General features: G+C 43.1%; 1 protein-coding gene across 1 annotated transcript in view; it reads right to left on the reverse strand.

Annotated features, from left to right (window-relative positions):
• Window positions 1-23,222, reverse strand: part of CPNE3 (copine 3) — a 1,265,161-nt gene that overhangs the window by 812,107 nt on the left and 429,832 nt on the right. The window contains exon 7 of the mRNA XM_044065780.1: window positions 702-785. Coding sequence (XP_043921715.1) covers window positions 702-785 — 84 coding nt within the window. The remainder of the gene's footprint in view (window positions 1-701; window positions 786-23,222) is intronic.

Genomic DNA, 23,222 nt, shown 5'->3' on the forward strand with positions numbered 1-23,222 from the left:
CCCCTCAAATTTCAAACAACTTCTCAAGACTCACTTAGCTGACACCTGGCTCTGCACATGCTCATCCTCTGGCCGAATGCCATTGCTCCTACAATGCCGCTCTCGCATCAGTACTTCTCTCACTTCCTCAGTAGATCTTACCATATACTTTGTCATATTCTCAGTGTCCTACTCTAATCTAATACACATATCTAACCTCTCCACATTCCTCCCTTTCCCCACCTAAACTTGCTCTTGTCCCTAAACTTACTCCACTTAATCTGCTCCCATTTTCCTCTCTAACCTATTCTTTTATCCATTATCCATTGTATGCATGCCTATATACCAATATGGATTTTAGCTACTTCTATGGATATTGTATATCTGCTTGAACTCTCAACTACTGTACTTTGTAAATAATGTGTGATTGTTAACTTGTATTTGGAGTTTTCTCCACAGGCCTCTGCAGAAAATGGGCTATATATCCAGTCGGACCTTCCTGGTAAACAAATGTCAAACAAACAAATAAATAAATAAATAAAATTTTCCATTTTATGCACTCAGCCAACATTTTTTATCTCATTGATCTGTACCTTTACCGCCATTATTTTTTATTTATTTTTTTTTTTGCAACATATGCAAGTAATATGATATGATTCTTGCACATCTAAAACATAAAAATCACATTGTACATTTCAGAATCTGGGCAAACAATTTCTTACCTCTGTTCTGTGAGCAAGTTGCCACCTGCCATCAGAAGACGGTTTATAAAACTCCAGGAAAGGGTCAGATTTGCCAAAGAAGTACTGTATGACATAAAAAGACAGGTATAATACTCATATATTAATTCAGACATCAACAGTTATACAACACCAGTACAGAAAGAGGCAATGAGCACATATTTGTGCAGTTTCTTCTTATTTGTCCATTTCTTATAATCTAAAATGAATGCTGGACATCAGTTTTGTTAGTTCTTTATCACAGCTTCTCAGAGACTGTTTAGTGTGTGAACATTCATTTCAACTGTACCTCATTTTGAATTTTAATAAGTCCATGTTCCACTCCAAAAAGGGTTTTTCCATATATTGATTTTTCAGATGGTTTTAACAAATATCAATAGTAAATAACACTGCACCCTATTAATTCAACAATATAACTTTTTGAAACTATAAATAAAAAGAAGTTATGTACTCACCATAACGTTCCATGTATGTAGTCCATCTCGCCGAACATTATTACGTGTGGGTTTGGGGCCGATCCTCGGCTCTGACTCGGCCGCTTTTAGAAAGCCTGAAAACTTCTGATTGGCTTGTGGCTAGGAGGTATCCCATGGTGCATGAGCACATTCCCCAGACCTTGTTTGCTACTAGTCTATCAGGATAAGACAAGAAAAGGACAAAGGTCCGCAAGAATAAACTGTAATAAAGGTGCTCTTTATGGTATAAAACACAGTAGAAAAAGAAAAAAACTGTTTCCAGATCCTCCAGGAAGGGGGCTGGTAGGTGGGTTTGTAATAATGTTCGGCGAGATGGACTACATACATGGAACGTTATGGTGAGTACATAACTTCTTTATGTCATGTAGTCCTATCTCGCCTCCATTATTACATGTGGGACAGCGTCCCTAGCATTTTGAATGGGTGGCTCACTGGAAAATACTCCTGAGTGCTGTGGAACCAAACGAGGCTCTACCCCTGAAAGTTAAATCCAATTTATAATGGGAAATGAAGGTATGAGGGGTAGCCCATGTTGCTGCTGCACAAATATTATCAATAGGTGTCCTGGCTTGGAAGGCAGCAGAAGTAGAAAATGACCTGGTAGAATGCACTTTGACTTTAATAGGTAACTCCTTTCCCTGAGAAGTGTAAATGAAAGGAATACAATTAGAGATCCAGTTCAATAGTGTGACCTTAGAAACTGGCAAGCCCATTCTCGTCTCAGCAAAAGAAACAAACAGCTGTTCTGATTTTCTAAATCCTTTGGTTCTGTGGATATAGAAACGCAATTGCCTATGCACATCCAATTGATGAAATCTATACTCTGCTTTACTGGTGTGATAGGGAAGAACACTGGCAATTCGATTGTTTGGTTTAAGTGAAAACAAGAACAGACTTTAGGGATAAAAGAAGGATTGGTCCGGAGAGGAACCCTATCTTTGTGAAAAATTAAATATGGAGGTTTAACTGATAGGGCTTGTAGTTCAGAAACTCGTCTGGCTGAGGTTATTGCTACCAGAAAAAGAGTCTTCCAAGACAGGAATTTCAACTGACAACTATGGGCTGGTTCAAAGGGTGGCAAAGTAAGTCTAGAAAGGACTAGATTCAGATCCCAGGAAGGAATGGGGTCTTGAACATGAGGTCTTAACATCATGGAACCCTTAAGAAAGGATTTGCACAGTTTGTGAGACATAAGATTGGAATCATTAATCCCCACATGAAAACTGGATATTGCTGCTAGCTGAACTCGGAGTGTAGCAGCTGCTGAACCCTGGTGAAAAAGTTCTGAATGGAACTCTAAAACAATAGTAATGGGAGCTGTAAATGGATCAACTTTTCTGTTATGTGCCCATATAGAAAATCTCTTCCATTTACTGTGATACAATTTTCTAGTCGAAGGCTTGTGAGAAGAGGTAATAATATGGGTTACAGCTGGAGACAGATCATGAAGCCTAACTAGTGACGGAACTGGAGCAGCCATGCTGTCAGTTTGAGAGTGTAGAGACTGGGGTGAAGAGAACCTGACATGTGTGTCAAGAGGTCTGGCACTAGGTCCAGAGTCCATGGATAGTCTAACAGGTGAGGCTCGACAAAAGGGAACCAAATCTGATGAGGCCAGTAAGGAGTGATGAGGATCATCTTGCTTCCCAACAACATTGCTTTCTGTATGACCTTGGGAATGAGTGGAAAAGGAGGAAAAGCATAAAGGAGTCCCGGGGGCCAATTGTAGACAAGTGCATCTCTTGGAGACTCTCCCAGAGGGGGGATGAGGGAGAAATAGGTGCTGCATTTGGTGCTGATGGGGCTGGAAAAGAGATCGCAGCAGGGTTGTCCCCACTTGTAGAAGATCAGATGGGCTACTTTCTGTTTCAACGACCATTCGTGAGGTAACAATATTGCCCTGCTTAGCTTGTCCGCTATCACGATGGATGTCCCTGGGATGTGCGTTGCAATGAGAAAGCGTTGGGAAGAAATTGCCCGGTTCCAAACTCACAGAGTCTCTCGACATAAAGGGTGTGATCTGGTTCCCCCTTGTTTGTGTAGATACCAAACCACCGACATGTTGTCTGTCTGGACAGCTATCGTCCCTAGAGGGAGAAAGCCGTGAAGTGCTTGCAACGCTAGAAGCACCGCTCTCATCTCTAGGACACTGCTATGTAGATGGGCCTCTTGATCTTGCCATGTGCCTTGGACAGTCCTGCCTAGATAATGCCCCCCCCACCCTATCTGGGAGGCATCCGTGGTCACACTGGCAATGGGTTGGGCAGGAACAAAGGGAGTCCCTGTGGTAAGATGACCTGGTTGAATCCACCAGTGGAGATCCTTTTTGCATGAATCTGTGATCAGTATCTGGTGATGCAGAGGCAACTGCTGAAAAGACCACTGGAATGACAGGAAACATTAGACTATCCTCATATGTAGTCTTGCTAATGGTACCAAGGTTATGGTCGAAACCATTGTTCCAAGAAGCTGCAACACCACCTTCGCTTTGACTCTTCGAAGAGGAAGTATCCTGTAAATTTGCTGTGCAAGATTCTGTATTCTGTCTGTAGGTAGTCTGGCTATCACAGAAACCGTGTCTATGTTTGCTCCTATAAAGGTTATGGATTGAGTGGGCAAAGTTGAGGATTTTTCCCAGTTTATAGAGATTTCCAACTGGGAACAGAGCTTGATTGTGGAATCTCTGGATTGGACTAGACGATGCCTGGTGGTGGCGGTCAGGAGCCAATCGTCCAGATATGGAAAGACTTGGATTCCCTGATGCCTCAAATGAGCTGTCACTACTGCCATGCATTTGGTGAGCACCCGGAGGGCTGTGGTGAGACCAAAGGGCAGCGCCTGAAACTGGTAATGATTGGCTCCCAGCCAGAAGCGTAGGTAACTCCTTGATGCTTTGTCCATCATTATGTGATAGTAGGCATCCTGGAGATCTATTGAGCACATCCAGTTGTCTTTTCCTAACAAAGGGAGTATGGATTGTAGAGTGACCATTCGGAACGTGGACTTTTTTACATACTCGTTTAACCTGCTGAGGTCTAAGATGGGTCTCCAGTCTCCTGTTCTTTTTGGAACTAAAAAGAACCTGGAGTATGTTCCGAATCCAGTCTGGTCTATTGAGACCTTTTGGATGACTCTTTTTAATAGCAGCTTTTCTATCTCTATAGCCGCCTGATCTCTGTGATTGGGTGGTACTTCTGGGATCCTTTTGGGAGGGCGTGGTGGAAGGGAAAAGGGTATAGAGTAACCTCTGGTGATAATGTCTTGTACCCACTTGTCTCGAGTGAGATTAAGCCAGGCTTCTAGGTACAAGGACAGATGACCCCCGACTGGCTCCAGAGACGCACTGTTGGGTTCCACATCAGGAACGCTGATAGGGGTGGTTACGAAAGGAATCGCGACCTCCCTGAATTTGTGGGCCTCCCCTGCCTCAAGGCCATGTATACGATTAGTTCCTTCTCCCCTGCCTCTGAAGGAGAATCACCCTGTGTATCCTGGAAAGGTCTCTGTGATTTCTTGAACCACATTTTACCACTCTTCTGACCTTTAGGGTAAGGTCTAGAAGGAACGGTGAGGGTATCTTTCACCTTGGGTCCAAAAAGAGAGGATTCATCCATGGGGGCATTAGTGAATGTAGACTTGAAAGGCTCAGCAAAGTTGCATAGACGCATCCAGGAATGTCTTCTTAAGGAGACTCCTGAATCCACCGCCCTACTCGCACCATCAGCTGCGTATAAGATCAGCCACATGGAGGAGTTGACAATGGATGTGAGAGTAGCCAACTGAGTAGACACTGTAGATGGGACTGCTTCAGTAGAGGTACCCTGAAGAGTATCTCCTAACTCCTTTAGGAGATCTCTCTGAAGTCTTGTAAAATGTGATAGATAGTTCAGCGATCGAAATGTAAAAGCCGCTGAAGAGAAGATACGCTTCCCGTACCTATCCATCATTCAGGATTCCTTATTGGGCGGATGGATAAAAGAAGAAGTCTCTGCTAGCTCCTTCATAGTGGCCACCACCAACACCATGGCATCAACAGGTAAGTCCTTGGATAAAAATTCTTTGTCTTTAGGGGCAGAAAGAAATTTATTCGGCCTCCTGGGGACCAGTTCCACGGCATCAGGAGTCTGCCACGGTTTCTGACTCACAAGATCCAGTAATTCATCAAATGGAGGAGACACCCATGAAGCTGAGGGTTGAGACCTGAAAGCCTTCAGGTACACTGACTCCTCATCAGATGGGGTAACGGTGGGCCAGCCGTCTCTCTGCCTGAGGATCTCCAAAATGTCTGCAAAGTAGACATCTTCAGAGGATGACTTAGGGGACCCCTCCGACTCAGCGAGGTCAGTGCCAGATGTGAGAGATTCATCAGGGGAGCCTACATGCTTCCTCTTAGATGATCTCTTCCGAGGGTGCTCCTCAGCGGGGTCCTCTGGGGAGGTCTCAGAAGATCGGGGGCCACACAAATGGGGGTCCTGAGGCTGTGGGTCTCTGCCATCCCAGGGGAGAGAGGATGCTGAGACTGTAGTCAGCACTTGAGGGAGTATAGCATCGGTACTTCTACGTGGGGTGGATGAACTATGCAACATGCTCCTCATCCACATGAAGACCGATTTCTCCAGCTCCGAACGACGCCTCGGCTCCGAAGACAGCGTAGGTGCCGATGGCTCCAAAAGGATCGGCTCCGAGAATGATGTCGGGTCTGAGCTCACTCGGGCCGATGCACCAAGAGGGAGGCTCGGCACCGAAGAAGTTTGGTTTCAAGTGTCCCCCACAGGGCTGACCAAAGAGCTTCAGACCCTAGACACTTCAGATGGTGCTAAGAGTGTCGGAGCGGAACTTGGCTCCGAGACAACCACACGGGGTGCTGGAGCCGAGGGCACCACAATAGTCGGCACCAGCAATATCAGCTTCAAAGGCCCAATATGGGTTGGAGGAGGAAAGAGAGCAGGATCAGTAGCAGGAGTTGGCTCCGAGACCGAATGGGTCGGAGCCGACAAAAATTTTGGCAAGGCCGACGACTTGAGGAGTCTGAGCACCACTCTCTCGATGTCTTCTTCAGATAGGCTCCTGGAGGATCTGGAGGACAGTGTGGGAGACCTTGTTCTCTGCAATATAGGTGATTTTAGAGTAGGGGAGACCGGTGGAATGTCCATTGACCGGCTCCAAAGAGGACTGCTAGTGATCAGCGCCAAAACACTTGGTGCCAATACTGCAAGGTCTGTGTCCAAAATCTCAATCGGCCCCAAAGACTGTGGAGCCGAAGGGACAGAGACCAACTCCGATTTTGGTAACTTCTGTGGAGGTTCAGAGGCAGATGTTGAGGCTGGAGAAGGCCGTTTAGAGGTCTTGCCCTTATCCTTTCTAGATGAATGCAACCTAGCAGAGGAGGAAGAACTAGCTAGGTCTTCCTTGAAGGAAGGCTTTAACATGCCTTTCAAAATCAGCTTATTCTTCCGTTCCTGGAGTACTCTAGGGCTAAAAGAATGACAAAAGAGACAAGTTTCTTGTAGATGTATGGCCCCTAAGCAGTACACACAGATGCTATGTCCATCGGTGATGGACATTTTTTGCAAACATTTAATACACTTTTTAAAGCCTGACTGCTTGTGTTCTTTAGGTTCCTTAGACATAATAGCAGTAGAGAAAAACCAACACACTCACACAACAAGAGAGGAACTAGATCCTCTAACTTAAGCAGAGCTAGCCCTATCACCCACAAAAAATAAAAGGGGGTTACTAGGTTCTCTAACTTAAACGAACCTAGTGCAAGAAAAGAAACAGGGACAAAACTAGAACCTCTAAGTTAAATGGTCTAGCCAAAAAAACACACACTCACGGGATACCACACACAAATGGCCAACAGACCCAAGTAAATTTTAAACGGCAATAAGGTCAAATCCTGTTAAATACACAAATCGGTAATCACAATAAGACTGTCAGCAACAGACTATGACAGAAAAAACTTCACTAGAAGCAAAAAACTCCTAATAAGCAGTAATAATAATAAAACAGAATCACTTAGCCACGGCCAACCAAAAGAAACTTCCGACTGAAGACGCGGCAAACGAGATCTGGGGAATGTGCTTATGCACCATGGGATACCTCCTAGCCACGAGCCAATCAGAAGTTTTCAGGGTTTCTAAAAGCGGCCAAGTTCGGCTCCAAACCCACACGTAGTAATGGAGGCGAGATAGGACTACATAACATCAGAGTTTTCAAAATAGTAAACTTAAAATGTAAATGTTATGACGAGCAAGTATACTGACTTAAATGAACAATTCCACAAAACACATTTTCCAGAATCTAGGGTATGTGCTGCCATAAAATCATTTAAACCAGGTGTTTTCTGGCACTGAGTCTCAGCTGCCAAATCACTTTTCTAACCTGTTCTTCCAGTCACTACATCTCACACTCCTTGGAATCTTTTTGTTAGATAAATGTTTTCTTTTTAAATTCACACAAACCTTGGAGGTTTGCCCAAACAATTGTCATCATCTTTGTTCATTGTACAATAAATGTGCTCATATATTTTCTGCTGCAAAATAATTTTTAGTCTTCACTATGCTAACTGTATTACAACAGTAGTACTTAGCAACACAGACAATACCAGAAGTTAAGCAATTAAAGTCCCCCAACAAACAGACCTTGGGTAGTAAGCAACTGTGATGATGAGCCCTTCATGAAAATAATGGCATTGTCTGGATGCCACACAAACATACAAAGTACCCATGGAAGTTTACTAGTCTTACATTCTTAGTCTAGTGTTGAGTTTAAACCTTTGTTTCAAGTTCAAGCTTCTTTTTAACATAAATGTAGGGTGGGGGAATTAAAGCAGTGGCTCCAATAAAGTTCTTAACCAAATTCCAATTTTTTACTGTAACATCTTGAATAGCCCTATTATCCACAGAATAGGGCAAAACCATACCAATTATGCAACGCCTGGTGTTTTTCTGGCAACTCAGCCAAAGGCTTCTTAACAATAGGGGAAAAGGTTTGAACATAACAGAGATTACCCCAGGTCTACTGGTTACTTGGACTTCATTTGCTTAACATCTGGCATGGTCTATGTTGCTATGTGTGCACTTGTAATGCATTTTACGTTGGAAAGACCAAAAGATGCTTGCAGTAGTGAATACATGAGTACTTTTATTGTATTAAGAACAAAGGAAATGACAATGCTTTAAGAAAACACTTGCCCCGGGATTCAGTAAGCCCTGCACGATGTGCAGGAATAGTGCAGGAGCTGCTGCACGCAATATGTCCGCTAAGCGATCCAGTACAGAGCTCCTGGGGCGTGCACGAATGCTCCTACACTATTCCTGCATCAACTCCACTGCCTTATACTAATCACCTCATTTGCTGGCGAAAACCATGCAAATGAGGTGAATTAGCGATCCAGCAAGCAGGCAGGTGTTCGTGCAGGAACAGTGTGACCTGTAGAAATGTATTCAGTTACTAGCTGAATACATTTTTGCAAATGAAAAAACAGAGGCATGACAGCTCGAAAGAAAGCATGTATTATATTTAGTAGGCATGCCAATGACCAAATATATTTGTTTAAAATAAAACTTTTTTTTTGGGGGGGGGGGGGCAATCTTGGGAGGAGCAACCAACATGAAAAGGGGGTGTGTCATGCTTGCTGTAAGCACACTGGAGCTCAGTGGCCCATGTTTGCCCTTAGCTAAGCATAGCTAAGGAAGGGGGTGTGTGAGGCTGCACTGTCTTATTCCATGAAATGCAGAGTGTGTTCGCGTCCAGAGAGGACCAGTTCTGCTTAAGTGTTTACTTTACCTAAACAGGTGTGTACGGCATGCACCAGGCCTTTAAAAAAAAAAAAACCCCAAAGATTAGCAGAACTGTTTAGATTTGAGTACCGGGAATGCGCGGCACACATCAGGGCTTAAATGGGGAGGAAATGGGATGGGGAAACACCAGAAGGAAGGCAATCGAGGAGAACTACCATAGCTGGCAGGTGGAATGTATCAGAATCAGCCAATTACACAGGCAACAGCCCAGCACACTACTATAAACTATGCAAACACCTTCCAGTCTGTTTTTCCCACAAACTCTACACCACTGGTGTACACATTCGGGGGAATTTTAAACAGACAAAACTAGCAAAACATGTTAGGGGCTGCTGTTGCTTTGATTTATCAGTATGTGCTAGAGGCTGAGGGTGGTGAGGAAATGCTGACAACTAAATCAGACAGAGGAGGAGGAAAAAAGTGTTCAGACCCAGGGTAACCTACCAGGGGTTACATGATCTGGAGATAGTAGAGTGCTACAGGCTGGACAGGGACATACTTCAGCAACTTGTTCAGCTGTGCCAGCCTCACCTCAGACCCAGAACCAACAGAGGGGAACCCATCCCAGTAGATACCAAGGTATGTGTAGCCTTAAGAATACTAGCTACAGGTACTTTCCAAAGACCGACTGGGAATATCATGGGGGTCTCACAGGCATCTGCATCCAAGATACTCCACCAGTTCCTGGATGCCATGCGACAGCATGCCGCTGAGCACATTTACTTCCCCAGCACCCGTGAAGAGAGGACCGGTGTGACGGATCCACACAGTCTACCAGTTTTTGTTATGCCTCGAGCCACATATCACTGTGTATGTTTAGTTATTGCTAGATTGATTATTGCTAGATCTTGCCACTACCTCGCTATATGCTGCTAATACTGTAACAATACAATATGCTTAAGAGCAGACCTTGCTCACTGATATTACTGGTATTACTGAACTTTTGTTAACCTATAAGTTGTTTATCAGCTTAAAAGATGTTTACCAGAATGTGGGGATTTCAAAGAGGAACTATATCACAAGTTTGTGAGCTAACTGTTCTTTGAAAAAGGGAAGTAGGGCACAAGACCAGACATTATGGGGTTTGTCTACAACTTAAGAAATGATCTGTAATTTTCTAAAATATTCCATCAACTCATGATGAGCTTGTAATGTCAGATTTTTTTACAATATTCCATCAACTCATAAAGACTATAAAAGCTCAAAGGCTAAAATGAAAATCATCATCCGGATTTAATCACAGCACCAGCCTGACCTGAGCTTAGAGACATTTCGCCAGTGTCGGCCTTGCCTTGACTGAACAGATAGCTGCACTGGATAGGATTGAAGTTTCCCTATCAGTGGCAAAGATGATTTTGTTTATGCATATGCTTGTAAGTACATGATCTATTAGTTTTTCTGTTTATTTAGTATTAGTTTTACTGTTTATTTAGAAAGTTTTAGCTTAATAATTTGTTAAGTTTGAGCCTTGGTGTCTTGTGTCATTTCTACTCGTGTATTAACCTCAGATTTTAAAGTAACGGACTAGTTCACTTGGCGTAGTCGGCAGGATCTGAGGTTTATAGTGGAAATGTCACAACAACAACCAATGTTTTTTCCTTTAAAACATATAGGCATAGGTAAGAAGGACGTTGTGTCAGGCACCCCAAATAAGTCGGGCGTTGACACCATGTTGCCAGCATTGTTTGGGAAGTGGGATCCTCTTGCCAAGGTATTAAGTCAAGTTTCACTCCCTCCTTCCCCAAAACCTTTGCAGGAAAGACCTAAGGCAGACCCTGATAGTCTAGCTAGGGCTTTATCGGAGCTAAAATTGGATGATAAGGGGAAAAAGGTGAAGGAAGGGGTGGGAGCAGCCAGATGGCTGTTCTTTGAAGCTATTCAGGAATTAGACAGAGATGTAGAGAAACTAAAAGAAAAAGTTTTAGAATTAGAGGAGCAATGTAAAGAACATACACATAGATTGGATAGAGATGCCTTGGAGAAAGCAAACATGGCACTTGTTAAAGTAGGAGAGGAAGCTGTTCACTGGAAATCTAATTCAGTGACTCTAGCTACTCGAGTGATTCAACAGCGTAGACAACGAAATGGGAGAAAATTATGCCATCCGCCCTCAAGGCCTCGGGTTCGTGCTTTGCTGTGTAAGGCAGAGTTTGATCCCGAGAAGTGGGAAGGTGATCTCCCCTCAACAGATGAGGGTGATAGTGATTTTGAAATAGTAAATTCCCCATTAGTGGAGGCACGCCCAGTTATTGAAAAAAAGGGACAGTATACTGGGGGGGCAGCGCCACAACAATGGGTTGAGGTGCGGAGTTATACTCAAGTGGAATTATTGAATATAATCCAAATCTATAAGCAAAAGCCAGGGGAAACTGTTTTAGCATGGTTTCTTCGGGTTTGGGACACAGTGGGAGAAGCGGTGTCTCTAAATGCTAAAGAGATGCACCAATGTGCATGTTTGGTGTTTCACCCACGTTTAAAGCAAATAGTAAACAATGTGAATCACGATGATCCCCAGATGAATACAGTGGTGGTCTGGTTAGCCTCGGCTTTCCAAGCTACTTGGCCTGATGCCACAGCAGTAGCTGATGAACATAAGCCTTGGAAAACAATAGCAGAGGCAATACAGCAGTTAAGAAAAATGGCTATGTTGGCTACCATTTATTCATTGGAATTAAGGAATGGGACTTTAGTGCTTCCGAAAGGACCAGATGCACAAATTATGACCAGCAATATGAGGAGTAAATTGATCAAAAGCGCACCACAGTGGTGGAAAGGGCAGCTGATGGCTGCCCTGGCAGGCTGTGTAGGTCAGCAGATATGGGATGTAATAGCCACTCTAAATCAAATGGCAAAACTAGTGGAAGAAAAAGAACAAAGAAGAGCTAGAAAGGCAAATGTGGAGAAATCGAAAGATAAAGCCGGAGAAAAAGTTACAAGAAAGCAAATGTTTCTGGATCTGTTAAGGTGGGGGGGTGGAAGCTGCGGAAATAGATGGGATAGCTACTGAGGAGTTATATAAAAAGTGGAAGCAAAAACAAAAAGAAAGAGGTTCAAGTTCTGAGAGTAAAAAGCAAACCCCTACAAAAAGTCCAACCAGAAGTGCCACTGAAGGGAAGGTAGGGTGGAATCAATTATACCCTGACATCCCTACTGATGAGGAGCTAGCACAGTGGCAAAAGGGGGAATTTAATGATGAGAGAGATTGGGGAGGAAAGGAATGGAGAACCCCGGTTAAAAAGACAGAGACAAATTGACTAGTAGGCGGGTCCCCGGTAGCTAGGGGTACAGTAAGAGCAATTACACCTGGGGACCGACACCCTTACGTACCCCTTACCATTTTTTGGAGGGGAGGGCCACAACATGTGATGGCTCTGGTAGACACAGGATCAAAAGTAACCATTTTTGCAGGCAACCCCCGTAGATTTTGTGGACAATATGTAAAAATTGATGGTTATGGAGGGCAAAAACACTAGGTACCAAAACCAAGGTTAAGATAGCTTTTGGGGAAGGTATTCCTAGTAATAGCTCCAGTACCTGAACACATTTTAGGAATAGATGTGTTAAAGGGTAGAACTTTGGTAACCACTGTAGGGCCATTTAGGTTTGGAGTGTGGCATTGTTCAGTCAACGCAGTTAAGGCTGTAGTTCGAGGCAATGCTAAGTGGAAAACACTTTATATTCTCACACCTAAAACAATAGTGAACATCAAACAATATTGTATCCCAGGTGGGCCCGCTGAGATCACTGAGACGATCCAAGAACTACTTCGGGTTGGCATACTTGAGCCAACAGTGAGTCCATTCAACAGTCCGGTGTGGCCGGTAAAGAAACCTGATGGATCATGCCAAATGACTGTAGATTATCGAGGTCTGAACAAGGTGGCCCCACCCTTAGCGGCAGCTGTTCCAGACATTGTTACGATCGTGGAAAGATTGTCTTCATCTGCTGGACCATATCATGCAGTTTTGAACTTAGCAAATGCCTTCTTCTCCATTCCGACAGCAGAAGAAAGCAGAGCCCAATTTGCTTTTACCTGGGAGGGGGGGGGCAGTATACCTTCCAAGTGTTACCTCAGGGATATCTGCACAGCCCTACCCTGTGTCATAGACTAGTGACTAGAGACCTAGCCAAGTTACAGCTGGACAAAGTGACTATTTTCCATTACATTGATGATATAATGATTACTGGAGAAAAATCTGATGTGGATATCGCACTAAAAACTGTAATTCAGCACCTTCAGAACAGAGGGTGGGCTATAAATGAGAATAAAACACAACAAGGGACATCAGTAAAATTCCTTGGTATGATTTGGAATGGAGCGAAAAGGGAAATTCCTACAGCAGTACTAGAGAGTATTCAGAAAATTGCAGTCCCAAAAACGAAACAGCAGGCACAGGCCTTCTTGGGAGCAATGGGCTTTTGGAGAGCATTTGTACCTCAGCTCGGACTGATTTTGCGACCCATTCACTATGTAGCAAGGAAAAAATGTGACTTTCAGTGGGGTCCCAATTAACAAACGGCTTTTAAAAAAGCAAAAAAGGCTCTACAGCAGAGTGTGGGGCTGGGCCCAGTTGATCCACAGCAACCTTTTATCCTTGAAGTAACAGTTGCCAATAATGTTATGTCTTGGGGATTGTGGCAGAAGGATGACACTGGAAAAAAGAGACCCTTGGGATTTTGGTCCAAATCCCTGACTGGAGCGCAGGTGAGATATAGCCCCCTTGAGCAGCATGTGCTAGCAGTGTACACAGCATTAATTCATGTGGAAGGAATAACTAAACAACAAACAGAGACAGTTAAGATAGACTACCCAGTCCAGGGGTGGTTACGAGATAATACTTTGATGAAAACTCTGATAGCACAATCTTCGACTGTACAGAAGTGAAAGTGGTATTTACAGGAAAGGGCCAACATCGTGCCTGGAGTATCTCAAGTACAACAACAGTTGGCTGGACTGGTAATTCTGGATGATGCTGATGCAGAAAAACAGAAACTTGCATGGTTTACTGATGGTTCTGCCAAAATTGGATCAAATGGTAGGACCTGGACTGCAGTGGCTTATTGCCCACGAACAGAAACTGTGTTATTTGACGAAGGTACTGCCGGTTCAAATAATCAGGCAGAATTACGAGCTGTTGCCCTGGTCATCGACAGTTTATCACCTGGAGATGAAGCATACATCTATACTGACAGCTGGGCAGTTTTTAAGGGATTGACAACCTGGTTACCTGCCTGGCAACAACAGGATTGGAAGATCCATGGCAGACCTCTATGGGGAAGTTCAGAAGACTGGCAACGGATTTGGGAAAAAGCTCAACAATGCAAAATCAGTGTTGGGCATATAGATGCCCATGCATCACTTGTAACAAATGAATGGAGGCATAACCAGCAGGTAGATAAGATGGCCGCGGTATGTGTTGCTGAAGAGAAAGCCAAAAGTGCTAGTATGGCAAGATGGGCCCATGATCGGAGTAGGCATTTGGGAAGAGATGCAACAATAGAATGGGCACGAAGGCATGGTATGCAGTTAAATAAGAAAATAACTACAGATGTTATAAAGCAGTGTGAAATCTGTCAAAGAAATAAACAAAAGCAACTGCAAGCAGAAGCATGTGGACACATTCACAGAGGCAGTCGTCCAGCACAAATCTGGCAAGTAGACTTTATTGGTCCTTTACCACTGGATCAAAATCAGCAATATTGCCTGACGATGGTGGACACTTATTCAGGATTACTAATGGTGTCCCCATACAAAAAGGCAAACCAGCAAGCAGTGTTAAAAGGATTGAATAAATGATGTATGACACATGGGATTCCCGGTGAAATCCAAAGTGACCACGGCAGCCACTTTACCGGAGCAGAGGTTCAAGAATGGGCAAAGAAAAATGGGATTCGATGGGTGCTGCATATCCCATATCATCCTCAAGCTGCTGGTTTGATTGAAAGTTATAATGGGCTCCTTAAAGAACAAATCCGAAAGAATACGAATGATGGAATGTTACGAGGCTGGGCAAAGGTATTAGCATCAGCTGTGAGCCAGCTGAATAATAGGCCTCGGAAGCATCAAGGAACTCCTTTGCAAATGCATATGAATGACATTCGGTCCAACTGTCCAAATGCCATATACCCTCTTTTGACAAATACTGATCAAACTCAGTTCTGGCTATGTGCACTGACTGAACAATGGGTGCCAGCACAAAATATAGTATTAGTTGAGACAGGTTGAAAACTCTCCCAGAAAATTGGCACTGGGGGCAAAAAGGACTATTAGGAGAAAGTTGGGAGGTTTTTACATTATGGGAGCCAGAACGAGAAGTGATAGTGAAGGCTATCAATTTAGATAACAAGACACAAATGATTCAAAAAGGACAACCTTTAGTAGAACTTTGTATGCATCAAGATGCTGTTATTTTACTACAAGACTGTGATACTAAACCAAGCAAATGGCTGGGAATGAAAGTTATAGTGACCACACCCAATCAGCGAAATGAATATGGGACTGTAATTTGTAATGGACCTGGTGATACTGTTTTAGTATTACTTGATTCTGCTAAACAACCGTTGTACTTTCCTCTCCATAGATTATTGCCACTGTTTGGGAAGGAGCCAACCTTTTCCGACGACAACACTTAGATGGGCCATATGACTGTCTTGATCCTATCCCTCTATTCGAAGGGGAAGATGTTGCAAATCTAAGAGCTGACTGTGACTTTTATTGAAAATTGGGAGACCATCTATATGCAGTGACACCCAAACCTGCCTTAACTTGGAACATCACTCAGACGCAAAACATTACAACTGTATGTAGACTGAACTGTGATAGACATCCTGAAAAATGTGTTTCCAACCCTTTTGGAGGTCTGTACCAAAGGCTAAATGAGTCGGGATTTCCACTAGCCAAGTCTCCATTAGATTCTTCCTGCATAGCTGAATTTAAAAGGGAAAATGACACCGCGGAAACCCTATCTCCGGATTTGGAAATATATGCCATGGACAATAGTTCAACTGTATTTGATGGTTTGGGACATGTGGTAATGTATACCAGAGGATGTAAAACTGTAAGTAGCGCTAGAGTTATACAACGTATTAAAATGATAGTTAACATGTCAGCAGTTGATATTACCACCAGGTATCCACATTGTAAAATTGTACAATTATGGTCGGTTGATTCCTTGCATATCAAATACAGACATTACAAATATAAAAGGAGTAAACGTGATGTTACAGGTATTCTTGGCACTGCACTAGGTGCAGTCGGAACAGGGACTGGATTCCTAAACAGTGTAGATATAGATACCCTACGTAGCAAATTGAGTCGTTTGGGCACTGACCTAAATATGGCCTTTAAGCTACTAGCAGACCATGATCCCGAGCTGGGACAAAGAACTGTAGACAGTATTTTAACTCAAACTGTCTTGTGGAGGTGGATTGAACATACAAATACATATACAGAACAGATTTTAAATAACCTCACAGCAGAAGTAAATCAGACTTTTTGTATCTTATCTCAGTTGGCTGCCAACCAGCAATATTTGCAGTTCACTCAAACTTGGGGGGCTAAAAAGGGAGCCCATTGGCAAAGAGAACTGCAACTATATCATTGGTTAAAGCCAATAGATTTTGCATGTGAAAATAAGTCTTGTATACTGACTTTTGACTATCTTGCTAGTAAAAAAGGGACAAAGCAGGTCTGTCCATTTGTTACATTGCCCTTGCAATTTGGAAATAATTGGTGGGTACCTCAAATTGAATCGACTCTGATTGATTATAATGATGTACCCATTGACGTGGCAGGTTGTGAAACCTGGCCCCAGGGGTGGGTATGCATGATGATGAAAAGGAAGCCTCACCCATGCTTACATAATGGATCTGGGGAATGCACCTGGCACAGGTATGTAGTAAATGGTACAGACATCTACCAACTAAATGATACCACTGTTTGTGTGATATCCTCCTGTAAATTAGCCTGGAGCGATGGGATAATCACAACTGGTGGAGCATACTGTAAAAGTAATATCCATGCAATTACTGATTTTTGTACCAGAGAACTGATTAGACTGACTAGATGGATGGACGTCACATTTAATGCTAGCATAGAACCATCACACACGTTTAGATGGCCATCTCTAGTCCACCTGGACTTTCAACAGATTAAGCAGGAAGGACAAACAGTGTTGCAACTTATAAATAAAACACTAAACGATGCGCATCAAACAGTGATTAAAATGATTAAAGACAAAGGTACCATTGTAAAAATTGCAAATGAAATACAGGATATAACTGTTTTGCATTGGTATGATATTTTTATGTGGTCATCTACGGCTTCAGTGGGGTTTAATTTGTTATTGCATCCTTTACTTTTGACCACAATAATTTCAGTGTTATTTTGCTTAATATCATGCTGTATTTATTGTAAAGTGATGAGAAGGTACAAACTGATGTTGTCAGTCTTAACTCTTATAAGGGATACACAGCGTACGTTGCTCGATGCAAGGGGTGGCCTGTGACGGATCCACACAGTCTACCAGTTTTTGTTATGCCTCGAGCCACATATCACTGTGTCTGTTTAGTTATTGCTAGATTGATTATTGCTAGATCTTGCCACTACCTCGCTATATGCTGCTAATATTGTAACAATACAATATGCTTAAGAGCAGACCTTGCTCACTGATTACTGGTATTACTGAACTTTTGTTAACCTATAAGTTGTTTATCAGCTTAAAAGACGTTTACCAGAATGTAGGGATTTCAAAGAGGAACTATATCACAAGTTTGTGAGCTAACTGTTCTTTGAAAAAGGGAAGTAGGGCACAAGACCAGACATTACGAGGTTTGTTTACAACTTAGGAAATGATCTGTAATTTTCTAAAATATTCCATCAACTCATGATGAGCTTGTAATGTCAGATTTTTCTACAATATTCCATCAACTCATAAAGACTATAAAAGCTCAAAGGCTAAAATGAAAATCATCATCCGGATTTAATCACAGCACCAGCCTGAACTGAGCTTAGAGACATTTCGCCAGTGTCAGCCTTGCCTTGACTGAACAGATAGCTGCACTGGATAGGATTGAAGTTTCCCTATCAGTGGCAAAGATGATTTTGTTTATGCATATGCTTGTAAGTACATGATCTATTAGTTTTTCTGTTTATTTAGTATTAGTTTTACTGTTTATTTAGAAAGTTTTAGCTTAATAAATTGTTAAGTTTGAGCCTTGGTGTCTTGTGTCATTTCTACTCCTGTATTAACCTCAGATTTTAAAGTAACGGACTAGTTCAACCGGCAATATGCATCTCTTCCACCATGTAGCAGAATACCCGGAGGTACTGGGTGCCATAGACTGCACACACATCCACATCAAAGCACCACCTGGTGACCAGGGTAGGATCTACCTAAACAGCAAGGGGTTCTACTCCATCAACTGCCAGGTCGTGTGTGATGCCCAGGGCATTATCATGAGTGTGTGTGCTGGCAGCCCTGGAAGCTATCACAACTCTCACATCTGGCATTCGTTACAGCTGTACCGGGCATTTGTCAGTGGGGACATCTCATATGGCCATCTGGTGGGGGATGCTGGCTACGCACTGGAGCCGTGGATAATGACACCCATCAGAAATGCACACACACCCACACAAGAATGCCATAATGAGGCACATGCACAAACCAGGATCATTATAGAGTGCGTGTTTGGGATGCTCAAGTCACGGTTCCACTGCCTTGACATATCCTGTGGAGCCTTGCAGTACTCTCCAGCCACATGTGCACACATGTTCATAGTATGTGCCATGCTACACAATATGATCCTGCAGAAACAGGTGCAGCAGGAACAAAACGGGGAAGGACCACACAGCCCCCCACCATTGCCACGGTCTCCACAGGCACAGAGGGACTCGGAGGAGGAACATCCCGAACCTGCCCTGTAGGCAGACGGAGGTGTGCCCAGTACATCCTGTCCTTGGCAAAGAGGCAACGCATAGCACATACACTGACACTGTAGAACTCAAGGGACTGACATTGCTCTCTGACTTGCACACACATTAAAATGGATGCCACACATCACACCACCTATACCCTACCATGTAAAGGCAGTGTACTGTGTGCATCCGACAAAGTCAGCCCTCAACCAACATCCTCACAACAGCCTCAGGCATAAAGTAAGTCAGTCTCCTTAACATAATTAATGAATGGAGTGGAATGTTCTGATAGTATATCTATGGTATTGATGCAAGCATGCAAGGGTGTACTCCAAGTACTGGCTTACCCACACCATGCAGTACCACCCTAGTTGACAAATACCACTGCAGTATATGTGGTGAGCCAAATAACTCAGGGGTCATAGGTCACATGCATGGATGTCAAAGTGGGGGTCCCATACCCACCCCCAACCTCACCCAGCAGATCAGTTGTAGAAAACTATACAGAAATGCCTGGCAAAGGCCCCCACATGGCGATATCCATGAAATCCCCACCTAGAGACTTTTACACATTGATATCACAGCAGTTCTGGCAATGGCACTATGGCTTTGAAAGGTAAGAAGTTTGAAACCACAAATGTCTATGCCTGAACAAACCGACCTGTGGCTGATACTATTATGCCTGTAGTCAGAAAGATAGGGCACACTACTATGCTAAATGGGACCAAAATGTTAAGCAAGTATCAGCACAGTCTTTGCAAATGTGTATTGTGTACAGATATGCCACCCCCCATAGTCCCATAGAAATGCAGTACCATGTCCTTAGCCTTAAGCACCATCCAGCTATCAATTAGAGTGATGGCTCAACACAAACAGAAAGCAATTGTCAGTAACACCCACAGTCAAATTACTGATGCCATCCCAGCGTTGTCCACTGCCAGCAGCCTGGGAACATATGATCATCAGAATGCACTGCCTTGCTAGAGATGGCCTGCATCTGTCACACTTGGCCTACAGGCCTGTGGCAAATGCCCATGCCTCACCCACAATGCCCTGTTAGGGAGTGTCATGGGGTCCATAACATCAACATAACACAGTCTACAAAATGCAAAGAAAGGCCATGCTGCTAACTGCTAGGAGAAAACGTGCCAGTGTCAGAGAGCCAAAAATCTGGCCAAAGCCATGAATAATGGGGTGAAAAATGTCCAAAGAGAAGGACACCTTTGAAATACTGCTCTAATAATGTAATAAAGTTGATGGAATGATTGTAGTAGCATGGAATGTCTGATGGGTATGAAGTCAGAAACTGCAATATCAACTGTCAGTAATATCTGACTTCAACCCTGAGTGATTTGCAAAACACCTTTCCTTGAAAACCACACTCGTTTGCGTAACCAACAAGATATATGAGTCATGAACATGGACATTCTGTGATACTCTGTACAGTCGACAGGCACGGCTAGGAGTCTAAACATGGGAATGCACTCATTGCAGGCAGTCCTAACCCTGGAAGATGGTGACATGTCTGCACCCGCAGAACCCTGGCCCACAGCCATGGGGAGTAACACATCCTTCCCTGATCACTCATCTTATGCAACATCCTGACCCCAAAATGTGGCCAGCCAAGCAAAATGAGGTGGGCCATACATATATGTCAGACAAACACACACCTCCAGGCTGGTCAAACAGTCTGACACACACACGACCCTCCAAGTGCAGTCAACCTTTGAGCAGACCTCTATGCAAAGCAGTATAAGCTATAGGCAAACATATCTGACCCAGAACACCACCACCCCATATCTTATCCCATACAAATCTATCCAGAGTCTGCCTGTCACCCTGATCCTGTCTGACTTATATTACCCAACCGTGGACTGGAAATCAGACCAGGCCAGAAGAGAAATGCACAGAGATTCCATCATTGTAATATATCACCAAGGTGCTGGACCATTTCCACAGCTCCAGCAGTCAACTGCTCGTAGGTACACCCCACAACAGGCTGGATTGTGCAAGAATGCGTAGCATTTGGCCCATAATTTTGGAGTGTGCATCATTCATCCTGTAGTCCTCTGGTAAATCACTGTGATGATCTGAGGAGGTATATCACGAGGTACTGAAACAATACATGACAGTGTCAAAATATCTCTTTTAAAATAAAAAGAGGCATTAGTGGGTGATCGAATAGTTGTAGCTTAGGTAATTCACTGTCTCTGCAGAAGTTATGTCCTCATTAAGAGAAATAGAGGTCTGGGATAAAGTGATTCAATTTGTTTTTATAAAACTCTTCATCCATTTGTAAAGGTAATGGAGATAGAGATTTTTTTCTTTTCCCTTCAAATACCCAGTGATGGTACTGGAGAAGGCTATTTACAATTTTAATACCATGGGACGTATACAGGTCTTGAATGGTGACTGCAAAAGTGCACAGAAGTAGCTGATTTCAACTAGTTTAAAGTGCTCTTTAATAGAATGTTTGTAATCAAAGTACTGTGGCAAAACAGTTTGAAAAGTAAAGGGTTATGAGGTCAGTGGTACATGCTTAACGTCTTTTGGAAGTACTGACAAAGAAATCCAATTTGCATCTCTGAAATGATGTACTCAAATTCCTTGTAAACACAGAATGTAACACGGCTAGACTGAAAATTAGGCTTAATAAACAAAGTCACTAGGTTTATGGTGCAGACTCACAAAAGCAGCACCACTGGTTAGCACTCTCAAACGTTAGATGGCTGCATATCCATTTTACAACCATCATATTGACTTGTAATTGGAATTCAAGTCATTCACCTAAATTACGGGTACTTCTTCTGTAGGCTTCTCAGCCCTAGAGTCTGTGTATGTATCAGACTCTCAGCAAAAAGGATTGCAGCTCTAGAATGTTAATGAGTTCCTTGTTGTAGTCACAGTACAGGGTTTGATTCCTTCTATCTCCACCTGCCTCCTCTGTGACTGTGTTAGACACTTAACCAGACAATGCTCCTCAGTTGGCTTTGTAAAAGGAACAGTGCACTTGTAGGATGACATCTTTGGATTTTAGAGATACTGCATTAGAAATTAACTGGGCCAGACAGAAAGATTTCCTGACTGTGATGAAAACATGATGATGAAATAAGAGAGAGAGAACGTTGCCCAAGTAAGTACACATGTCTCTTATGACTGAATCTGTCTGAAGGGGGTACCACTTATAACAAGTGAGGTGAAAGCAACCTTTTTGCCAAATGCTACTACTCTGCACATTTTTGCATTTGGCTTGAGATTCTTTTCAATACACCAGGAATATGCACATTCCAGCCCTTGTTGAAACTGTTTAAGGTAGGTGGATAACACTGCCCAGCTTGCAGTCATTATAAACTTGGTCAATCACTCTACCGGAATATTGGCTGGGATATCTGCAAAATAACTGCCAAACGAGACTAGATTAGTAAGTACCAGGTCAAGAATATTAGAGCCTCCAGTGGGTAACTTCACAACTGGTATTGACAAAGTCTAGGATATGCTCAGCAGGCACCTTTTTAGAGGTGTAAGTGTGCCAGTCAAGGCCTGGATAATTAAAGTCCCCTAGCAAGTTAATCCTTAAATGGCATTAAAGTAATTTCCAGCATCATTAGAAGCACTGATGGGGATATCTGGCAAGCAATAGCACAGTCCTTGGGTTTTTAAGGGTAATTTGGACCTCCACAAGTTTCAAGTTAGAGTCGTGGGTAATATGACAAGGTGGGATTGTGTTTCAGACAAATGCAAATACTTCCACTCAGCTACTCAAGGGCCTGAAGGTATGATAGGTGCTAAACCCTGATATAGAGGAAGTGCTACCACTGCACTGAAAACATGTTTTGGTAAATACACAGGAGTTAACAATGTCTTATCTAAAAGCAGATGAAAAGGGGTTTATGGGCCTATGAGCTTAGCTACATAAGCAGAGAGAACTAAAACACAAGCACTCAGTTTGGTTTTCCCTTGCTTCTCTTTGAGAGCTACTTTCTGAATAATTGGAAGAGGGGTGAAAGTACGCATTACATTTCAGCCAAGAGATGAAAAAATATGCATTAAACTTTAAGTCCAAGGAAAGGAAAAGGCATCCGGTTTCCAAGTGTCCAGCTAGTGAAAAAGTGAAGAGAAATGGGAAAAATGAGTGTTATAATCATTAAAAATTAAGTCCACTTTTGGTATACCCCTAAATGATTACTGGTTGTTTATTAAACTGTAAATTTCGGAGTCCATTCACTTTTTAAGGACATCTGTGTGCTCAGGGAATACAATAGCATAGTCTTTCTCCCTTGAAAAAAGCACTAGAATCAAGTAAGGG

This window comes from Protopterus annectens, chromosome 3.part0 (assembly GCF_019279795.1).
Source record: "Protopterus annectens isolate FY-2018-M chromosome 3.part0, PAN1.0, whole genome shotgun sequence".
In the NCBI taxonomy this organism is placed as follows: domain Eukaryota; kingdom Metazoa; phylum Chordata; order Ceratodontiformes; family Protopteridae; genus Protopterus; species Protopterus annectens.